General features: G+C 34.6%; 3 protein-coding genes across 5 annotated transcripts; 2 read left to right on the top strand and 1 right to left on the bottom strand.

Annotated features, from left to right (window-relative positions):
• Positions 1–1,727: 1,727 nt before the first annotated feature.
• On the top strand, positions 1,728–3,278 carry LOC110663424 (ATP-dependent DNA helicase PIF1). Its single transcript, XM_058138450.1, has one exon. It carries the CDS (start codon positions 1,728–1,730, stop codon positions 3,276–3,278), a length of 1,551 nt encoding a protein of 516 aa, XP_057994433.1.
• A 381-nt stretch (positions 3,279–3,659) lies between these two features.
• Positions 3,660–11,391, bottom strand: LOC110663513 (integrin-linked protein kinase 1). Its single transcript, XM_021822846.2, has 11 exons — positions 10,842–11,391; positions 10,044–10,118; positions 9,797–9,892; positions 7,857–7,942; positions 7,654–7,774; positions 7,339–7,418; positions 6,492–6,554; positions 6,237–6,349; positions 5,766–5,851; positions 4,856–4,977; positions 3,660–4,102 (listed from the first exon to the last, which is right to left on the bottom strand). Exons 1-11 carry the CDS (start codon positions 11,157–11,159, stop codon positions 3,898–3,900), a joined length of 1,365 nt encoding a protein of 454 aa, XP_021678538.2. The 5' UTR covers positions 11,160–11,391; the 3' UTR covers positions 3,660–3,897.
• Positions 11,392–11,597: 206 nt separating this feature from the next.
• On the top strand, positions 11,598–19,523 carry LOC110663512 (serine/threonine-protein phosphatase 5). Of its 3 annotated transcripts, none has more exons than XM_058137888.1 (13): positions 11,599–11,773; positions 11,903–12,065; positions 12,229–12,398; positions 12,478–12,549; positions 13,071–13,221; positions 14,043–14,151; positions 14,239–14,356; positions 15,639–15,786; positions 16,030–16,278; positions 17,372–17,497; positions 17,579–17,679; positions 18,815–18,889; positions 19,053–19,523. In XM_058137888.1, the coding sequence occupies exons 2-13, from the start codon at positions 11,987–11,989 to the stop codon at positions 19,110–19,112; spliced, it is 1,458 nt and encodes a 485-aa protein (XP_057993871.1). In that variant the 5' UTR covers positions 11,599–11,773; positions 11,903–11,986; the 3' UTR covers positions 19,113–19,523. The 3 variants fall into 3 exon arrangements, with proteins under 3 accessions (XP_057993872.1, XP_057993871.1, XP_057993870.1); XM_058137887.1 differs by having other exon boundaries at positions 11,893–12,065; XM_058137889.1 differs by lacking the exons at positions 18,815–18,889; positions 19,053–19,523 and adding an exon at positions 17,922–18,808 and having other exon boundaries at positions 11,598–11,773; positions 11,893–12,065.
• Positions 19,524–20,336: the final 813 nt, after the last annotated feature.

Here is a 20,336-nt window from a genome sequence, read left to right as displayed (position 1 = left end):
TTAATAAATTTTAATCATTACATTATATTTATTAATTTATTATGTTTTAAATTATTTTATTTTATAATTTAAAAATAAATTATTTTATAAAAATTAATTTATATATTAAATATATTTATATTTTTTTCAAACAAATAAATTTTCTAATATTAAAAAGATATTTATCATTAACTTAATTTAATGATCAATATATATAGTACTTATAAAAAAATTAAATTTAATTCATTTGAGTCTTTACTCCTAATTTTTTATTAAAAAATGTTTATTATTAAATTTTTCATATTAAAAACCTTTTGAATCTAAATTTTATAATAAATTTTATCAAAATTTAATATAATTTTATTTATATAAAACTCTTAAATATTTTCTCTTTCTAAAAATATAAATCTCCTCCTTATGATTATAAAAAAATTATTTTAGTATTTCTTTTAATTAATCAAACTCTTATATTCACTTACAATTTTTCATAAAATATGTGATGAAAATAATACTGTACGGTGCATAGGTTTGCCTAGTGGCTACTGAGTAATCTAACTCGCATTAGGGTACGTACTGAGGAATAGCGCGATTCCATATAACTTGCATATGCTCACGCATTATGCTTTGGCGAGTGCATTTACGCGCCATCCACCTCTAAATTTACATGCAGAGATCAACTTGCTTTCAATTTTTCCCTCAACGAATCAAATTTCCCAATTAAGAAATTAAATGTAATTTCCATGGACTTGTATATACATATATAATGTACGTTTTATATTTCTCATTAAAAAATTAATTATAAGAAAATTTTTAAAAGATATATAAATTTGATGAACATTAAATATTTAAGCAATGTAAAAATTTTCATACACTCTTAATATAAATTAACAATATTTACATTCTTTTAACTTTAATAAATAATAACTTATTAAAAAAATAAATCTTTTGATAAGACCTGAAGAGAAAAAGCATGAATTGAATATCATCATATATTTATTTTTTGATCAACGGTTGAGTAAATTTAAAATTCATGATGAATTTTTAAATTTATTTTAAAAATTAATTTATAAATTAAAAATTTTTAAAAAATATATAAATTTATTGGGCGTTAGATATTTAAATAATATAAGACTTTTTATATGCTCTTAATATAAATAGACAATATGTACATTCTTCTAAGTTCAATAAATAATAACTTGTTAGAAAAATAAACCTTTGGATAGAATTTGAAGAGAAAATGTATGAATTGAGTCTCCCCATATTTTTTTTTTCAACGGTAGAGCAGATCTAAAATCCGTATAGAACCCAGCCCAACGTGCATACCGGTTCACAGGCCCAAGCTCGAGAAGCGTTCTTTCTCTTCTCACCCTTTCCCAGTCCTGGATTCGCTCTGCAACGCTTACCCTCGAATCTGGATTCTCAAAGTTGAGGCCTGAATGGGATAAAATATTGTTGGAAGAGAAGCACAAAGCAATGCCGTTCAACAGCCTTGCTGTTATGTAAGCACCCACTTCTTCACTGTCTTGGGGTTTTCACATTACACTTGGATCTTCACTTTGCTCTATCATCAAATGGCGATTCAATGGTTATGAATTTTGTTTTCACTCGCTGTTATTGGTTTAGGCAAACGTGGGAATTGTTAAAAGAAATGATGGGTCTCATTTCATGGTGATGAATTCGGTTTCATAGTGTGTGCTTCATTTGACTGCTATTGGTGTGGGCGAATGTGGGTATTGTAAAATGAAATCATGGGTCTCAATTTTTTTAAGGATGCAATAGCTGTGTATAGAACTTTTAGCACTAAAACTAGTAGAATTAGCAAAACTACGAGACGTGCTCAAAGTGGTAGTAACAAGAACAAGAAGAAAAGCCGTGAATCTAGAATTAAATGGACTGAGGAGCAGAATGATGTATTGAATCATGTTCGCTGTGGCTTGTCCGTGTTTATTACCGGCTCTGCAGGCACTGGAAAGTCAGTTTTGCTTAAGCGTATTATCGATTTTTTGAAAAAGGTTAATGGCTCATCTGGGGTTTTTGTCACGGCCTCCACTGGAGTTGCTGCATGTGCTCTTAATGGGCGAACACTTCACTCTTTTGCTGGCATTGGAATTGGAAATGATGATTATGGAAATTTACTAGAGAGGGTTTTAATGAGTAGCCGTGCTTGCAATAGATGGAGAAAGGTGAATGCATTAATTATAGATGAAATTAGTGTGATTTCTGCAAATATGTTTGAGAATCTTGAATCCATTGCGAGAGAGATGCGGGGATCACAAGAGGTATGGGGTGGAATACAGCTTATCGTTAGTGGAGATTTCTTTCAGTTACCTCCAGTTTCTGATAAATGCAATTCATCCGGCAAAGAGTTTGCCTTTGAGGCTGATTGTTGGGATGCAAGCTTTGACGTGCAAGTTGAACTCACAGAGGTTTTTAGGCAATCAGATGCAGAACAAATCAAGTTACTTCAGCGTACAAGGAAAGGGATGATTTATGCTGAAGACTTGCAGATTTTAGAACAATGTTGCCCCAGTAATGAGCCTGATTCTTCAGTTGTAAGTTTCTATCCGAGGAATGAGGATGTAAATAAAGTGAATGAGGAGAGACTGAGAAGCTTGGGTGAGAAAGTTGTGGTTTATAAAGCTGCTGATGGTGGCCTAGATAATCAGAGAGCAGAACTCAAACAGGGTATTGCACCTGACCAACTTGAGCTTTGTAATGGTGCAAGGGTGATGCTGATCAAGAATTTGAATGTTTGGCGTAACCTTTGTAATGGTGCTACGGGTACAGTCACAGGATTTGTTGAGCCAGAGGATAAATACGTTCTACACCTATCCCCTGATAATCTGTTGCCTGTTGTCAAATTTGATTCAGGGCCGGAAATGGTTGTTGAACCGCAAGTATGGGAAATTTTAGAGGGAGGATTAACAGTGGCTTGGAGATCTCAAATTCCTCTTCACTTAGCTTGGGCTCAAAGTGTACACAAAAGCCAGGGCATGACCCTTGACCGCCTTCACACTGATCTATCTAGGTCATTTGGCTATGGAATGGTGTATGTGATACTATCCCGTGTGAGGACCTTGAAAGGCCTTTATTTATCAGGTTTCAATCCATCAATGATTAAGGCACACCCAAAGGTTTTACATTTCTATGAAAGTTTAGCTGGTGAAGAACAGTACAAGGAAGACGAAAACAACAGCAAGATTCTTGATCATTCAGATAAATCAAGCATTGCATTTGCAGGCAAAAAGTGCAAGTTCTCTCTTTCAGAATTTTTGTTATCACGCCAACATGGGCAATAGAATTTTCTTGATTGGGCTGTAACTTAGATACTATCCAGCACATTCTTCATTTGAGATTATTCTACTGATTTCTTTTCCTTGTGACTCGTTTAGGGTCAGGATTGGGAGGTTAAAAAAGTTTTTTTTTTTTAAGTATTTATTTTTTTTAAGTGTTATTTTAAATGTGATTAGAAAAAGAGTTTGAAAATTTTATTTAATTATTTTAAATTTTTCATTATTAAAAATATTTGATTTGATTTTAAATTATTTTTTTATTAATATATTAAAAAAAATTCTCAATAATAATGTTAAATATACTTTATATAGTTCGATAGAATGTTGCATGAAAATGAAACTTTATAATGTGTTGCTTTGTTTATTGTTAAAAACAGTTATATACTATTAAATAACAATTCTCAGATCACACGTCAATCTTATAGATCATACTAAGAAAACACATAGAGGTTCACAAGCTTCTTTACCTATTGTTCTGAAGCCTTTCATCAATTGACATGTCTGAACATATGCGTATTAGCGCATAAGGAGAAACTCAACATACCAGTACCAGAAAACCAGACGAAAAAGACAACTCCTGGGACTGAGGAAAGTAAATTCGCTGTACATTGAAGCAATACTCAAGTCATCTGCTTATAGATCGAGATGAATGGCTTCTTGGAGTGAGTCGATCCCTCTTCAGCATGGCTTCAAAGGTCCGGAGACATTTAAGTGGGCTATTCCATCTACTCTTATGAGCAATGCGGTTGTTTATGTCATCCAGCGTCCTTATTATATCCCTGAATGTTGGTCTTCTAAATGGCTCCTCACTCCAACATTCCTCTATTAGCCTACACACAAACAAGGAGCACATTACTTATTTTCTACTTTTGTAAAGATAAAGGGAATTAAATAATGGTTGGTCCAACACACACCAAACAAAAATGAAAAAAAAAAACTATATATTTTGACCTCCATAATTGCAAAAGAAAACATACTGGATTGAAAGAGAAACAGCAATACCTTAAATTCTTCTTTCAATGCTTTTAAATATTATCTGAACTTGAAACACAAGATACCTAACCAAGTATATTTTATTTTAGTGTATTTTTGTAGCATTTTCTATCATTTCACTATGGAGTCAGCTCAAGTCTAGGCATGGCAACAATGAAGATCAGGGGCAGATTTCAACTCTCCTGCCCATTCCCTGCCACAATAACACCCTCTCCAATCCCACCCCATCTAAATTAGCACACAACTAAATCCCCACAAAATGCATCACAATGCCCACAACTGCACTGCCTCCCAGAGTCAACAAAAGTTGAGATGGATACCAGACCAACATAAATATCTGTGGATTTGGAAGTAGAGATGCAATACAGACCAAATATGTGGTTTACTTATCTGAAAAAGGAAAGGAAAAATGGGATTTTTTGGAAAAAAATTTCATAGCATCATTTTCAAGAATATACTGTGTTAATACCATAAATGAGATCACAACATACAATTCATCCTGGTAAATTTTCAGTGGTCTCAATGAAAAATACTTAACCATGATCAAACAATATCTCATCCTGTCTTAACTATAACATGCCAGTACTTACTCCTTTAATCCATGCAAATAACGTTTCGCAGGAGCTCTAAATGGTGGTCGCTCATTTGCAGCATATGCTTTAGGAACTTCATTATCCAGCCTTGTTGAAAATGGTGGACAGCCTTCAATCATCTAGAACATAAGTAATGAAAATCAATACAATGCCTAAACTCTCCATATCTTTACAATATTCCAAATGCTAAGTGTTAGAAATATGGTTCGGGTTATCCATGTGGGTTAATCCTGAACCATTAGACTTAAAATCAAAACAAAAAAAACTGCATGAACAGTTACATGCATTTGACAAAAGTCAGCAAAATCTAAAAGTCATTTACATTGTCAAAAGGTAGAAAAATTAAAAAGTTATGTACATTGGCCAAAAGATGTAACTATACGAAAGATGTAACTCTTACATACATGAAGTGATGCAACTGTTTGGCTAAAAGATGTAACTACATGAAGAGATGCATCTCTTCTTAATAATTATATATGTGAAGTGATGTAATTATTGGCCAACAGGTGCTGACTTATAAATATCCAAATTTTTGTCTTTATTAGTAATAGAAGAAAAAAACACATAAATGAAAGTGTGAAGTGTATGCACTAAGTGGTGGTGCATTGGCTTTTGTTCCATGTTTACAAGTGATTATATTATGGACTAGTGAAACAAATATGGTGAAAATCCTATGATTGTATAAATTTGAGTTAGAACCCATGTATTTGATCCATATATTAGTCTTTTATTTTTTCTTCACTAAAATCAATATTTAAGTCAACCTTTATCCCAAATTCCCACTCCAGTAGTGAAGCATATAATAGATGCATTCATGCATATATTGCCAATAATGTTGTAACATATAGCCACCTCATGAAGCACACACACAGAGAGAGAGAGAGAGAGAGAGAGAGAGAGAGGAAACCTCTTGTAATATCAAAGCAAAAGAAAACACATCAACTTTAGTGTCATATTCTTCATTTCTGTAGACCTCTGGAGCCACATATCGCCCTACTCACAAGAATCATTTTACAACATGAAGCTTTTATGAAAGAAAAAAGAGAAAAAAAAAAAAAGAATAGAAACCTTCTGGTTCTAGAAACTTTAAGCATATTGGGTTTGTATATTGCAGAGGCCTGCTACAAATGCCTATTAAGTTTTTTTTTTTATCTTTTTAAATAACTGTGTTATTTGTGCCACCACTAGCCTATCGAAAAACTATCTAAAATACTGTGGTTATCAAAAGTGTCTCTACCCCCCCCCACCACCCATCCCCACCACACCACCCCCGATAAAGCCAAATTTATTACCCAACCTTCATTTTAAGGGACAGCATGTCCACACTAACACTAACAGCAACTAAATATAATGTTTCACCCAAAATCAGAAAACTTACAGGAAGTGTCTTGACATGGTCTGTCTTCCTTAACTGTTTTTTCAACTTTGAGAAGCTTGCTGACTCCAAAGTCTGCAACTTTCAGATGCCCAGAATCATCCCGCAGTATATTTCTGTTATCTTACTCGCAAATAAGAAACTTTCAAAGAGGTCTAGCCAATATGATATCTATATCGCATATTTTTCATTTACAACTGCAATGAAATTAATATAACAAACAGAAGTACCACAGCAATGCATATAGAGAAAACATACGAAGGCTCAAGATCTCGGTGAATTATTGCTTCAGGTTTATGCTCATGCAAGTAGTTCATTCCCCTGCAAAATATATCAAAATATTTTTCAGGATTGCATTAGATCCACAAGCAGATAACAGCCATTTAAAATTTCCGTAACATGGTATAAAAGAAAGCAATAACATATCAGTGCAACGCAAATAACATAAATAGTTTACATGCATCAGCTGAAAAAACATGCAGGTTCCTAATCAATGAGAAATAAAGAAAATAAGATTGCCTCTCAACTCCATTCTAGCCAATGGCTTTTTACCATAGTAGAATACTGTCAAAAATAAGCCTAGGCATGAGGCACACAGAACACCAAGTGCCTCATTACCTGAATGCAATTTTAGGATGTGAAACAATTATTTATATGCAGAATTCTATTGCACTACAGAATTAAGGATGACTTTATAGCAAGAAATCAACATAAAATTTATTTGTCAAGGGTAGACCCTTAGGATTTGAATTTGCAGATTTTAGCTTGCAGATCCTAGTTTCAAGTTCCATTGAAATTGGGATGAAGAGTGTTTATCAGAAGAAGAGACCCAGGAAAAAAAATTAAACCAAGTACATAAAAATTAAAAACGTAGTAGTTTCCAAAAAAAAAATAATAATAATAGTAAAAGCCAAGTGTTATCAGGGGGATCTTCCATTGATGCTCAAAACCAAGTGGGCCTCCTAAAAAATTAAAAATAAGTAAACATAAAGACTTATGCTTGCCAACTCAATGGTTAAAAAAAAAAAAGTCGATCTCATAAATACAGCTAATTGCAGATCTAAAATCTTCAAAACCAGTTTTGGACAAAAACAACTTTACTGACCTAGCAATATCAAGTGCAAACTTCACAGCTACTCTTGGCTTTAAAGCACCTTTTTCCTTCAAATATGCAAAAAGATCCCCCTGCAAAGAATACAACAAAAGCACAAACTTTTCAAATGGATTTGGCGGCCCCATGGAAAATTATTAGATTACATCAACAAATGTAAAAAAAAAAAAAAAAAAAAAGAAAGAAAGAAAGAGATCCTAGCACCAATTGCTAAGTGGTACCAATGCTGAGAACCTAGAAAAGATTAATCATTGAAATTTAGGCAGACATCAAATTTAACTTATTCATTAGCCCAGAATAAAAGATAACCTTAGGTAAATATTCCGTCACAATCATCATTGGACTACTTTGAGTTACAGCACCCAGGAATTGAACAACATTCGGGTGACGAATCTTCTGAAGCAATGCAAGCTCATCCCCAAAAGCCTTGCTGAACATGAAGAACAAAACATATGATTATTAAATAAAACTTGTCAGCCAAAAAAAAGATAGATGGAACATGACCAACCCACACTTTATTCTCATCAGTAAATACTTCCTCCCCCAGTGTTTTAACTGCAACTTGAATTCCACGCCATGATGCAATGCGAAAAGTTCCCTGTAATTCCAAATGAATAGACAAGAGTAGACAAGTGAACGATATAGTTATAAAGGAACCATAATGAACTCTTTTACATAAATGGAAAAAGTTGTTCAAGGTGCAAGGCATACAAAGTACCTAAGGTCTAGACACAGGGAAAAAACACATGCCATGGCATGTGAGATTAGCCAAAATTGTTGCCAATGTCAATAGTTAAAGATAAATTTGATAAAATTAAAAAGGAAATATTAGGAACTTTTTTGGTAATTTGACCAAAAAGAGAAATAGCAAGACTTACCTGAAATACCCTTTAAATTATTTCCATATTCCCATTAGAATAAGCACACTATTGCTCAATAATACAGTGGACAAAAAAAAAATCTGAATTGGTTGATTGGTACTAAAGGAGATGTAGACTAACATGTGAGTCACATTTGGATAGAGAAAGGGGGAAAAAAAAAAGGGAGAAGATTATAGAAAGTATCTATAATATTTGAACGATGATATCGGAATTTAATGTTGTATGCTAAGTGTGTTTCTTAATGTGACTGATATGGATTATGGAGTACCCAAAGCATTCAATTGCCTACTATCTGATTCTGAGTTACAAGATACATTTTCATCCAAGAATCAGATTATCACCAAGAAAGGCCCTCCTTGTATTTCTCTCTTTTGAAAGAGGAGAAAAAAATCATAACCTATTTTGCAATCAAAAGGTCCAAAAACAACTATAAATAGGCCAAGGCGGACACCTAATACCTTCACATCTCAACATTTTTAGGAGGGACCTCTAAAATGAATAGGTCTCCTATACAAGTGGATCTGCTTCATTTTAAACAAATAATAATAATAATAATAATAATAATAATAATAATAATAACAATATAAATGCAGAAAAAGAAAAGAAATTTTTTTCACTTTGTTTAGATCAGTAAAGAGAGACAATATTATACATATACAATTCTACCAAAATAGAAAATCAGAAATTATTTTGTTATCAACACTTGATACAGAAAGGGGGAAGGAAGGAAAAAAAGAAAAAAAAAAAACAATGGCAGAATTAAATTCCTATCAGTAAAAATATCATATATTAAGCTTGCAATATCATATACCAATGTTGAAGCAGGGTATCAATTGACATGAACTATTGAGTACTAGGAGTTGCTGATATTGAATTATGTGAGGATAAACCACCAAGGTAGAACTCACCCTTGAAAACTGGCTTGCCAGGGAAGGGTGCCCAGGAACTTGTTAACCTCTCACTAAGGTTGTTCCCTAGCTATATGAGATCGTAACAATACCCTACGCTTGGAGAACCAACGTCCTCGTTGGTCACGACTATGTTAATCACAGTCACGTTGGTCACGGCTAGTACCCTACACATCAGACCACCTGTTCTTACACAATGGATTTAGACCACCACTTTATGAGCTACCACTCCAAGTGTTGAGTCTCGCAAGATAGGGCTAGTTCTGTTACCAACTTCAAAAGATGGGTGGAGCCTAACTCACCTCCAAAAACTAGCTCAAGGGGAGAGGGGTGCTCAAAGTCATATAAGGAGCACATTACCTTTATTTCAAACCAATTTGAAATCTTAACAATGACATTTACTTTATTTATCATTAACCCTGGAAACTTTCAAACAGATAATTTCAAATAATGCATAGACCACTGTAAGGTGACATGATTTGGGATTTACCTATTTTTTCTTCAGACAAAAAATACCATCTAAAACCAAAAATCATTCACTTATCAGTGTATCAAAAAGGTAATGAAAAATGTAAACAAAAATACTTTGCTCACCTCTAAACAACAAATTCATAAACCAATAAAGAAACATTAATATAATATCAAGGGAGAACAGTAAGTTACCTTGGTTATATCAACACTATTAGAAAAATCAAGCTCTCTAGGATCAATCTCATATTCTGGAATTTCACGAGCATTTTGGACATGCATGGGAGCTATCTAGTATGACAAGAGCACATATTAATAAATAAAGTAATAGACAGGCATTTCAAAGGTATCATGTGCAAGCGTGACAAGAGCTAATGAAATTTATAATTAAGTGTGGAACTTAAGAACACTACAAACATACAACTTGACATACACCACATACCGGGGGTTTTGCGCCATGTTCCTCTAAAAGCTTGATCACATCATGATTTTTGTAATATATAGCATCTGCAAGAGGCTGTTACATCAACCACAACACATAAGAATCATTATTATAGCAGTAATAATTTGATCCATATTGACTGTTAGACATGGCATATCAACTAAAATGAATGAAAGACATTCAAGCACCACATCAATCAACTGAAGAGCATTCTCAGTCATTTTCCCTCAGAAATTCTGCTGCGTCTAAAAGAAGACCTAAGCATAGATTAAGAAAGATTCTGAAAATTTCAGACCCACTGCCCAGTTACAGTCCCACTACATGGGAACTGGAATGAAACCTTCTGCATTTACTCGAAAGGCCGAGCCTAAAAAATCGTGGTTAGCATTGCACCAAGCTCTCAATCTTTCTAACCATTTCATTTGCAAGCTACGAATCTTTATAACTATTCCATGGCTTAAACAATTGTCATTTTTCAAGGTTCTCTTAAGATTTAATATTGCTGTTCAAGTTGCTGCACCTTAATTAGGTTAATTGCAGGCTATTAAAATTTGTTTTGAATTTAATTTTGACATGTTTTGATTATAAAATTCCAAAACAGCTAAACAACAATTTCAAAACCATTTCACAGCATCTAAAAGAAGTTCTTTTCCATAAATTTAGTTCCAACCTAAATCCAAGCAGACTCAAATTCATTTCTGATTTTTTTGAGGCACCCACGGCGGTAAACATATAAATTAACCAAAAAAGAAAACAAAACAGAACAAAAAATTTCCAAATTATGTCTGAGAAAATTACAGTGCTGCCCCAGCGATCCTTAGTGTCAACCTCGGCTCCTCTATCGAGCAATAACTGAACAACATCGCTGAAGCCCTGGCAAGCAGCAACGTGCAAAGCGGTGCGTCCGTCGATATCTCTAAAATTAACATTGGTCCCCGAGTCCAGGATCTCCTTAATCCCTTCCATTTCTCCCTCATTCGCAAGATACATTAACCGAATTCTGGGGTCTATTATAGCCTCTTCCTCCTCCGGTGACAAGCCCTCACCCTCCGGCTTCAGTGAGGACTGCTTACCAAGGGTGAAGCGGGCATTTGATTGTGGTTTTGGCAAGTCCATGGCTGCGATCGACTGAAAGGAGAATGTCAACCACAAGCAAGAGAAGTTGGGAATATTTATTGTTGGTGGCGTTACTTTAAGGATGGTAATGAAAAAGAATAAAGACACAGGGCTCAGAGCTGGGGAGGAGACAGAAGGAACTTGTTTTCGGATTCGGATTCATACGGCTGCGCGCATGAATTCGGATGCGGATACATTATTTTTACTGCTAAAAGCCCAACTTCGTTCCTCAGCATTCATGTAATTATTTTTACGGTCAAATATTTAATTTCATCCCTCATTTATATCGAAAGTTAATATTATTTCTAAAATTTTCCACTCCGGTAATTTTTTTTTTCCTATAGCAAGAATTTCATCTCCTAACTGGCGAGCGAAAAATAATACGGTACCGTTTCTCGTCCGCCTAGAACAAAACCCCACTCATAAGTCTCTACCCACCACCCAGCACCATGTACTGCTGATAGCTGGCACTAACTTCCGCTTTTATTTTTTCTCTCTCTCACTGAGCTCTCTGGCTCAATAAACCATATCCCTTGCGCAAGGCTCGTTTCCCACCAGCCCATGGACGAGTGGATCATTTGATTATTGCTTATCTGATTCTTTCATTTTCTCAGGTATCTGCAATTCCATTTTCCCATCAGTTGTTAAAAATGGATTCTCAATCACTGCTAACTTTTTTCTTTTTTACTTCCATCTCATACGGTCATACCAATACGTAATACCTGTGTGCTAGGGAGCTACAGCTATAATAGGACGGTCCTAGAGTATTTATGGAAACCATCGATTGCTAACATTCAATCATTCCTGGAGAGTGAACAATTACGGATATGCCCAATATGGAATCTCAAGATTCAACTGTTTCGCGAGGTGAAGAAATCAAAGTCCTGGCTAATGAAGCTTTTAAAGGTTTGGTCTTTTGTTTCTTTGCTCCTTTGGTTAGAAGATTACTTTTTTCAGCAATCTTGCAAGCTATTTTTATGTTGGTCTGTGAATAGAAACAGTTTCCTGTCTTTTTTCGTGCCGTTTCTTTGAGTTGCATGCTAATTCCTGCCAATTTGCTGCTTTTCAGCCCATAAGTATTCTCAGGCTATTGATCTATATACTCAAGCGATTGAATTAAATGGTAAGAATGCTGTTTACTGGGCTAATCGTGCATTAGCGCATACTAAATTGGAGGAGTATGGCAGTGCAATACAGGATGCTTCAAAGGCTATTGAAATTGATCCTAAATATTCAAAGGCATGCATGGTTTCCTGAGATTTTTCTGATTATGCTTGTGCATCAGAGTGCTTTTTCCTGATATTTTTATGAATTGCAGGGTTATTACAGACGAGGTGCTGCTTTTCTTGCAATGGGAAAATTCAAAGAAGCCCTAAAGGACTTCCAACAGGTGATTGTATTTTTTTAGCTTTTTTTGGTGTTGGTTAATAGGAGAGAAGACGCTTGTTTCATTCTTTTTGTTGCCTTTTTCATCATGTCTTTTGTTGGCTTCTGTTTTAGTGTTGGTTAAGAGGAGAGAAGATGTTTGTTTCATTTTCTTTGTTGTCTTTTATGTCACGTTGGGGCCCTTGTAAATTTGTAACTTGGTGTGTGAAGTATGAAAACTTGTTGCTTGATTTATTATGGGTTTCTATTGCATTTTTATTCTTCCTGGAATTTGTAGCTAAGTAGGCACATTAGATGTGATGTAATGCTTTTTATGGAAAAATTCAAAGAAGGCCTAAAAGACTTCCACTAACTTATCACACTTGGCAACCGCTGATTCACTTTGTGGGCTTGTTATTTTAGCTTATTATTCTGGGGAGCATTTTTCGTTTTCTTAGGAAGATGTGCAGGGATTTCCTATATTTCAGAAAAATTATACTGTTGTGTGCCAGTATATGACACTTGTATGTTTAATGCTTAATTTAGGTCAAGAAAATCTGTCCAAATGATCCTGATGCTACCAAGAAATTAAAGGAATGTGAGAAGGCAGTAATGAAGCTTAAGTTTGAAGAAGCAATTGCTGCACCTGAGTCTGAAAGGCGCTTAGTGGCTGATTCTATTGATTTTCGCTCTATAGGTGCCATTTTCTGAGCAGACTTCTACTTGTGTGTCTTTAGTATTCGTCTGCTTTTATTCCCTTCCCCATCTCTTTGTGGACTGTGGGTAACTTTCATTCTCTGTCATTGAACTTGTCACTAATGCATATAATTGTCATTTTCTCACTTATAAATAATTCAACTTTAATTTATGTGACAGTAAAGCTTGCAGGACCTAACTCTGGCTAGATTCTTGCTGAAATTGTGACCTCACTTCTAATATTGGGATTCATTAATGTATTTTATAGTCTAAATGGGCTACCTTAATATTTTATTTCTGTTATCATGTAATTCTTTTTTCTTTAAACATCCATTCTATTTGACACTTGAAGAGAAAAAAAAAAAAAGATGAAAAAGCATTTGCTTTTATTTCATATTCCCTTGAACCTTGTGCTTGCACCATCTCATGCATATCTGTTATGTTTGAGATTAATTATGAAACAAAAAGGGTAAATGAAAACAAACAGTGAATATAAATGCATAAAGAAAGAGTTTATGTAAATTGGTTATTCTAGAAAATTTCTGAGATCTCAATGTTCTGCCATATTGGTATGTGTTTTGTTAATAACTCTGGATGGCAATGCAGTTTTAGTGAAGCACCCGTAGTCCCACGCCTTTTTATGTAGGGATGACTTCATTGCTGCCTGCATCTTTCTCTACTCTTCACACCCTTTCTTTTCATATTAATTGTTTATTTGCTATAGTCTATTTTTGTGGTTGCCAGAAGAGTCTATTTTTGTGGTTGCCGGAAGAAACTTACTCCTCAACATTAATAAAATAATTTTTTTTGTTGCCATTCTAGATGTGGAGCAACAGTATTCAGGTGCAAGGATAGAGGGAGACAGTGCTACTTTGGATTTTGTCAAGAAAATGATGGATGACTTCAAGAATCAAAAATGCTTGCACAAACGGTATGATTAGCAAAGATAATTATGGACTTGGTTTATGCCTATGGTTGATCTAATGCTTTTGCTGTGTGCCTTTTGGCAATGTTTTAGATATGCATTCCAGATAGTGTTACAAACAAGAGAAATGTTACAAGCCCTGCCTTCTCTGGTTGATATAAATATTCCTGATGGGAAGCATTTCACTGTTTGTGGAGATGTACATGGTCTGGTAGTCACATTACAACTGTATTTTCAAAGTATTAGAGAAGTTCTTGGTTTTACATGCACTTGCAGAATTGGACATTCAAACTCAGTGTGATACTTCTTTAGATGCTGAGTGCATTTATAAACTTCTTGCCTACATTGTATATGTCTGAATGAACTGCACTTAATTTGTAAGGAGAAGCTTTGTCCAAAATTTATTAAAATTTTTATGGTAAGCGTAGATTAGGGTAACTTGGATGGCACATGAGAATATAACTTCCAACTACCTGTAGTGTGTTAGGCGAGGGGGGAGAGAGAGAGAGAGAGAGCGAGTGATTCATGGCATAGCATAGCTTTGCAACTAGAAAACATCCTTAAATCTGACTTTTGTCATCTTCTTTTAATATCAATAATACCCTTCATGATTTTAAATGACAATATATTATCCTATAAGGCCCTGAAGAATTTTTTTAATAGAGAGAGAGAGAGAGAGAGAGAGAGAGAGAGAGAGAGAGAGAGAGAGAGAGAGAGCATTTCATGGATATGATTCATGGCATAGCATAGCTTTGCAACTAGAAAACATCCTGTAGTGTGTTAGGGGAGAGAGAGAGAGAGAGAGAGAGAGAGAGAGAGCAAGCATTTCATGGCATAGCATAACTTTGCAACTAGAAAACATCCTTAAATCTGACTTTTGTCTTCTTCTTTTAATATCAGTAATACCCTTCATGATTTTAAATGACAATATATTATCCTATAAGGCCCTGAAGAATTTTTTTAATAAAATCTTTCTGCTGCCTCTTCAGTTTGAGCCATGAGGCTTTTTCCTTCTTTTAACTGTCTTCTGTGATTTTGCATTTTTATATAAATTCAAAAGATAGCAAGTTGTTTCATTGATGATTGCGGAGGATAGAGTTACAATGTGGTCATGGGTATATGATTTCAATGATTTGAAAGAAGATGAAATAGAAAATTCTGCCTTTTTCTGATCTTTCATACGCGCGCGCGCACACACACACACCCCAAATTCACAAGAAGCTAAAATACCATAAAAAGAACTTATTAAATGTAATGATATTGGAGACAACTTGCTGGGATTGAATAAAATTTCCAAACTAATTTATGAAGCAACAAGAGGTTCTTTGAAGGAATTTTTCGACCCTCTACATGGTGGAAAACTCAAAAGGAAGGACACTGTGTTAAGATTTAGGGATTTTTCAAAATGAAACTTGGTTTTTCAAAATTGATTATCTTTTCTTGTTTTTCTACTTCATTCTATGGGATTTACTCTTGTTTTATGATGCTTGCAGTTCTATGATCTGTTAAACATATTTGAGCTGAATGGTCTTCCCTCGGAAGAGAATCCATATCTGTTTAATGGTGATTTTGTGGATAGGGGATCATTTTCTGTGGAGGTCATCCTCACATTGTTCGCATTCAAGTGCATGTGTCCATCAGGTTTATCTTCTTTGGTTCTTAAACACTTTCATTTTTGAATTGATCCTTTTCTGTAATGATGTATTATTGTTATCATCATGCTTAATTTTATTATTGTTCCAGTTGTTGTTGCTGCTATTATTGTTCTTAATATTTCAACATTAAATAGTCATTTGTACTTCTGGTTCTTCTTTATGCTTTTAATTGATAATAAAGTTGTTCTGTTGTCGTGTTCAGTTTACTTACCCATTTCTAAAATTTCAGCCATATATCTTGCTAGAGGAAATCATGAAAGCAAAAGTATGAACAAGATATATGGTTTTGAGGGTGAGGTGCGATCCAAATTGAGCGAGACATTTGTGGAACTCTTTGCAGAAGTCTTTTGTTGTTTACCTTTGGCTCATGTAATAAATGATAAGGTGTTTGTAGTTCATGGAGGTCTTTTTAGTGTTGATGGGGTGAAGCTGTCTGACATTAGAGCCATTGATCGGTTTTCTGAGCCCCCTGAGGAAGGTAAGCTACATTTATTTATTTTTCTTCCTTTTAATGTTTTTGAGTTCTTCTGGTTCCTCTTGCCATTACTGTCCTTCTTAAGTTCTCTTGGCATCTATCACTGATGATGGTTATTAGCCCAATCCAGTCATCTCAAGTTTCTAAAATGATTCTGATTAGTGAGATGCACATATGTTGTGGCAATTGAGTTTTGTCATTGATTGCTTAGCGTGGCACTATTTGATGTCTGTTGCGAGAATGCTTCCCCTTGGTGACTTATTTGATACTTTAGGTTTGTTTAGAGGCACCCCACAATTTTTTTCTGGAACGTGGGTGTGTGAATTCAAATAATAGTGGTTTTCTTTCACTTCTATCTTTTATGACCTTTTGGTGACTATCTTGCTGAGCTGAAAAGATTTATCAGCATATCATGAAAGCTTTATTCTGACCTCTTTTTATTGATTTGCTATTTCAAGTAATTTTGTTCTTCATATTATGTTACATGAAGCAAGGAAGTTAAACTATGAACTATAAGGAGTTCTTTGTGTTGTGTCTCAGCACTTCTGGTGTAAATAACTGGACCTTCTTTAAGACACTAGTAAAGTAACAGCATGTATATCTGAAGGGAAAAAGTAAATGAAGATTTTTTATTATTTTTCCTATTTTTTCCACATTCATTGTGGTAAAGTTAACATTTTCAATTACCAATACATTTCTTCTTTCCAGCCTCCTTTTTATATCCTTTTTAAGAGAATTTGGTTTAGTTGTATCATTTTTCGTGGAATCACTGCTATAACACAGAAAATGATATAGGCATGACATGGTTCATTGTTTTCACAGATACCGAGTGAGTTGACTGCTAGTTTATGACTTTTATCTTCAAGATCCATTTTATTTTTCTTGTTTGTTTCTTTATTCAACCCCGTAAATGCTATGCCATTAGGTTGGATGAAACTTTAATATAATTTAAATGGCTTACTAACTGTATGTGTGTTTGTGGTTAGAGGAGATGCAGCTTTTTTTCTTCATGACTTGTTGAATTTTTTGAAATATTTAATCATTAGCTTTTGCAATGTATATGTTTTGTTCCTATACTTAATCTGGTTTTCAACAGGGTTAATGTGTGAATTGCTATGGAGTGATCCACAACCTTTCCATGGAAGAGGTCCTAGCAAGCGGGGTGTAGGCCTTTCTTTTGGTGCAGATGTGACAAAAAAATTTTTGCAGGAAAATAATCTAGGTAATCATTGCCAAGCATCAATGCTGTTAATGTTTTTATGTTGGTCTCTTCTAATGCATTACTCATTTGCATAATTGACAGATTTAGTTGTGCGATCTCATGAAGTAAAGGATGAAGGTTATGAGATTGAGCATGATGGTAAACTTATTACTGTTTTCTCTGCTCCAAATTATTGTGATCAGGTAATAAAATTTCGACTCTTTGCTACAATAGCGAGGAATATATTGTACAAAATTTACCATTGGAATTTGAATCTTATTTTTAATTATAAAAAGTATTTTTGAGCTTGTCACGAGTGTATAACAAAAGAAAACTAGTATATTCCATTTTTTTAATGGGAACACTTTTCAGATCGTTCTTTTGAGCATGAGAAAGAATGCAGGGAGTTTTGAGCTGAAATCCTGTTATTGTATTATTGCTGAAGAAACCTTGCAGGGTTCTAGAAGAAACTTCCCTTGGGGGTCTATGTAGCAGATGAGAACATCTATAAAAGTTGCTTCTTTCTCTCCTACCTTTCTTCCTCAGGATTCCAGAAGCAACTTGGAAGATGAGTTTTACTACCAAAACAACTTCAAACAAATGGGAAAATGTTGGTCAATAGATGCTTTTTGAAAGCACTGGTGATATATTTCATCATTTGTTCCTGCTTTCTAAGTGTGCTGGAAGTTCAGAAAACATGTTTATCCAGTATTGAGAAATATATGTTATAGGCAAATTCAACTGGGAGTGTGCTGTGGGCTTGGAGGGGGTTATATATATACTGTTAAAGATGGTCAGAAATTTCTTACTTTGGCCCCCTCTCACTGCTTGTTGGTTACTTGGTCCCTCAGTTCTACTTGGGTAGTTTGGAGGAGAAGACAGGACTTTTGGGAGATCTCTGTTTTTATTGGTGGATTAGGGGCAACCTGCTTCTTTTTTTTTTTTTTTTTTAATGAAAAAAAAGGAAACTGTGGCTGTTAACCAAGGGTTGGAGAAGCAAACAAAGGTGTTTAAAAAAAAACCAGAAAAGTGGGCCACCCTCTGTGCTAAATGGACACATGGTACAATAACTTTGGTTTTGGGGACAATATTCTTGTTGATTATCCTATTCTGCCAGAATTTGTAGGATTCTGTGTCTCAAGTATCATGTTGCTTGTTATTTGTACATGTACTATACCCCTTAGATTCCTTTTTCTTTTGGGTATTACTTTATTTTATATTTAGAAAGTAAACTGCATGATTATCATTTTATTCCAGAGATTTTATTACACCTTTGAGCGTGCATGGTTATGGTGATATTGCTTGTCTTGAATGTTTCTTGTATTGTGCACTTTTCAGATGGGTAATAAGGGTGCTTTTATGCGATTTGAAGCCCCTGAGTTGAAGCCAAATATTGTTACATTCTCAGCAGTGGTTAGTAGCTTTTTTCTTTTAATAAGTTCATTTGTTCTTTTCCCTTTTTCTCTTTTTGAGATAAGAGGGTATTTTGGGCATTTTTGTTTCATTCAATATGTATTTTATGGAATGTGAAGGTGATCGATTTTTTGCTTACCCTCTATTTCTATTCAATTTGCAGCCTCACCCTGACGTCAAGCCAATGGCATATGCCAACAACTTCCTCCGAATGTTCTCATAGTTTTGTACACATGGAGTGTATTATTTTTTGCAATAAGATAAGCTCTGGTGCCAAATTTCAAGCTGTTTCAGAAGGCGACAGGAGAGGAGCTGGTAGTGGTACATGTTGACAAATTCAGCATTTGAAGTCTCTGATATTCTTGGAGCAATCCTTTTGTTTTAGGTTTGGGTTTCGTTTGAAATTTTCAATTCAAGCCAGTTCAGTTGTAGGCGTAAAACATACTTGGCATGAATGTTGGTGCCTTTGTAAAATGTATCACCTTTTTCTCGTCATGTTTAGTTCCCTTTAATTCAAATGCCAACCATTTGGAACTGTAAAGTAGTATTTACAAGGGTTGGGCACGGTTCGGGTGTCTAAACCATTTTTACACGTGATCGCTGGACATAGTTCATATTAAATTCCTTATTAAAACTGCAACTGTTCATTATGTTTCGTCATATATTTGATGGGTTGCCATTTTCACGTGAATAATTGATATGATAGCGCAATCCAGGCCAATCTTGTGTAGTCCAGCCCAATTCAATCCTGTCTCTTATCTCCTGTTTGGATCAAGTGCAGCCCAGTAGATCATATCAAAATGTTAAGCAAAATTCTTAAATTTAATATGCGCGAACGTACGACACCGTTGTTTTAGGGCTATCAGATTCAGGTGTCTGGTTTCATGGTTGGGGAATTCGAATTGTCATTTTGTTTATTTGTCTCTCGTTTCTGTTCAGAGGTTAGTTTTTTTTTTCTCTTCTTGATTACCTTTCCTTTTTTTGTTTGTTTATTATCATGCCTGTGTTTGGTATTCAGAAAACTACTAGAAAATTGATCTGGAAGAAAAGGAACCAAAGCAAAACATAAAACATTTGTAGTTTCTTCTATATTCTTATAATCTAACAAAAGAAAACTGGCGCTTTCAGATTTTTGCAGAGTTTATATAAATAAATAAGCAAACTTTTCGTATTAAGAGAATTAAGCTTTCTTGAGAAACTTGCCACCAAGTAGAATGCTGGTTACAGTATCTTGAAGTTTTCTCTCCTACTAAGAGGAGCTTGCGAAGTTCTGTGTCATCCTTTCTTCCGTTAATAACAGTTCATCTCCTAAACTCATTTATTAGCCTTGACCAGCCTTGATCCTTTGTTCAAGCTTTTACTTCCCTTTTGTCTTCCCTTTCTTACGATCATGTCTGACAACTCTCTTAATGATATTATCAATATGAATGAAGCGTTGAGTTGCGAG

Source organism: Hevea brasiliensis, chromosome 16 (genome assembly GCF_030052815.1).
Source record: "Hevea brasiliensis isolate MT/VB/25A 57/8 chromosome 16, ASM3005281v1, whole genome shotgun sequence".
Classification (NCBI taxonomy): Eukaryota; Viridiplantae; Streptophyta; class Magnoliopsida; order Malpighiales; family Euphorbiaceae; genus Hevea; species Hevea brasiliensis.
This window is presented reverse-complemented; position numbering and strand designations above follow the sequence as displayed.

Bases quoted from the DNA above. Each gene is read 5' to 3' on its own strand.
- LOC110663424 (XM_058138450.1), top strand. From the start codon at position 1,728: ATGGGTCTCAATTTTTTTAAGGATGCAATAGCTGTGTATAGAACTTTT.
- LOC110663512 (XM_058137888.1), top strand. From the start codon at position 11,987: ATGCCCAATATGGAATCTCAAGATTCAACTGTTTCGCGAGGTGAAGAA. The intron at 12,066-12,228 runs GTTTGGTCTTTT...GCTGCTTTTCAG, and splicing joins GGCTAATGAAGCTTTTAAAG to CCCATAAGTATTCTCAGGCT. The intron at 12,550-13,070 runs GTGATTGTATTT...TGCTTAATTTAG, and splicing joins CCCTAAAGGACTTCCAACAG to GTCAAGAAAATCTGTCCAAA.
- LOC110663513 (XM_021822846.2), bottom strand. From the start codon at position 11,159: ATGGACTTGCCAAAACCACAATCAAATGCCCGCTTCACCCTTGGTAAG. The intron at 10,119-10,841 runs GTAATTTTCTCA...TTGATGTAACAG, and splicing joins AGGATCGCTGGGGCAGCACT to CCTCTTGCAGATGCTATATA. The intron at 4,103-4,855 runs GTAAGTACTGGC...GTTTGTGTGTAG, and splicing joins TATTTGCATGGATTAAAGGA to GCTAATAGAGGAATGTTGGA.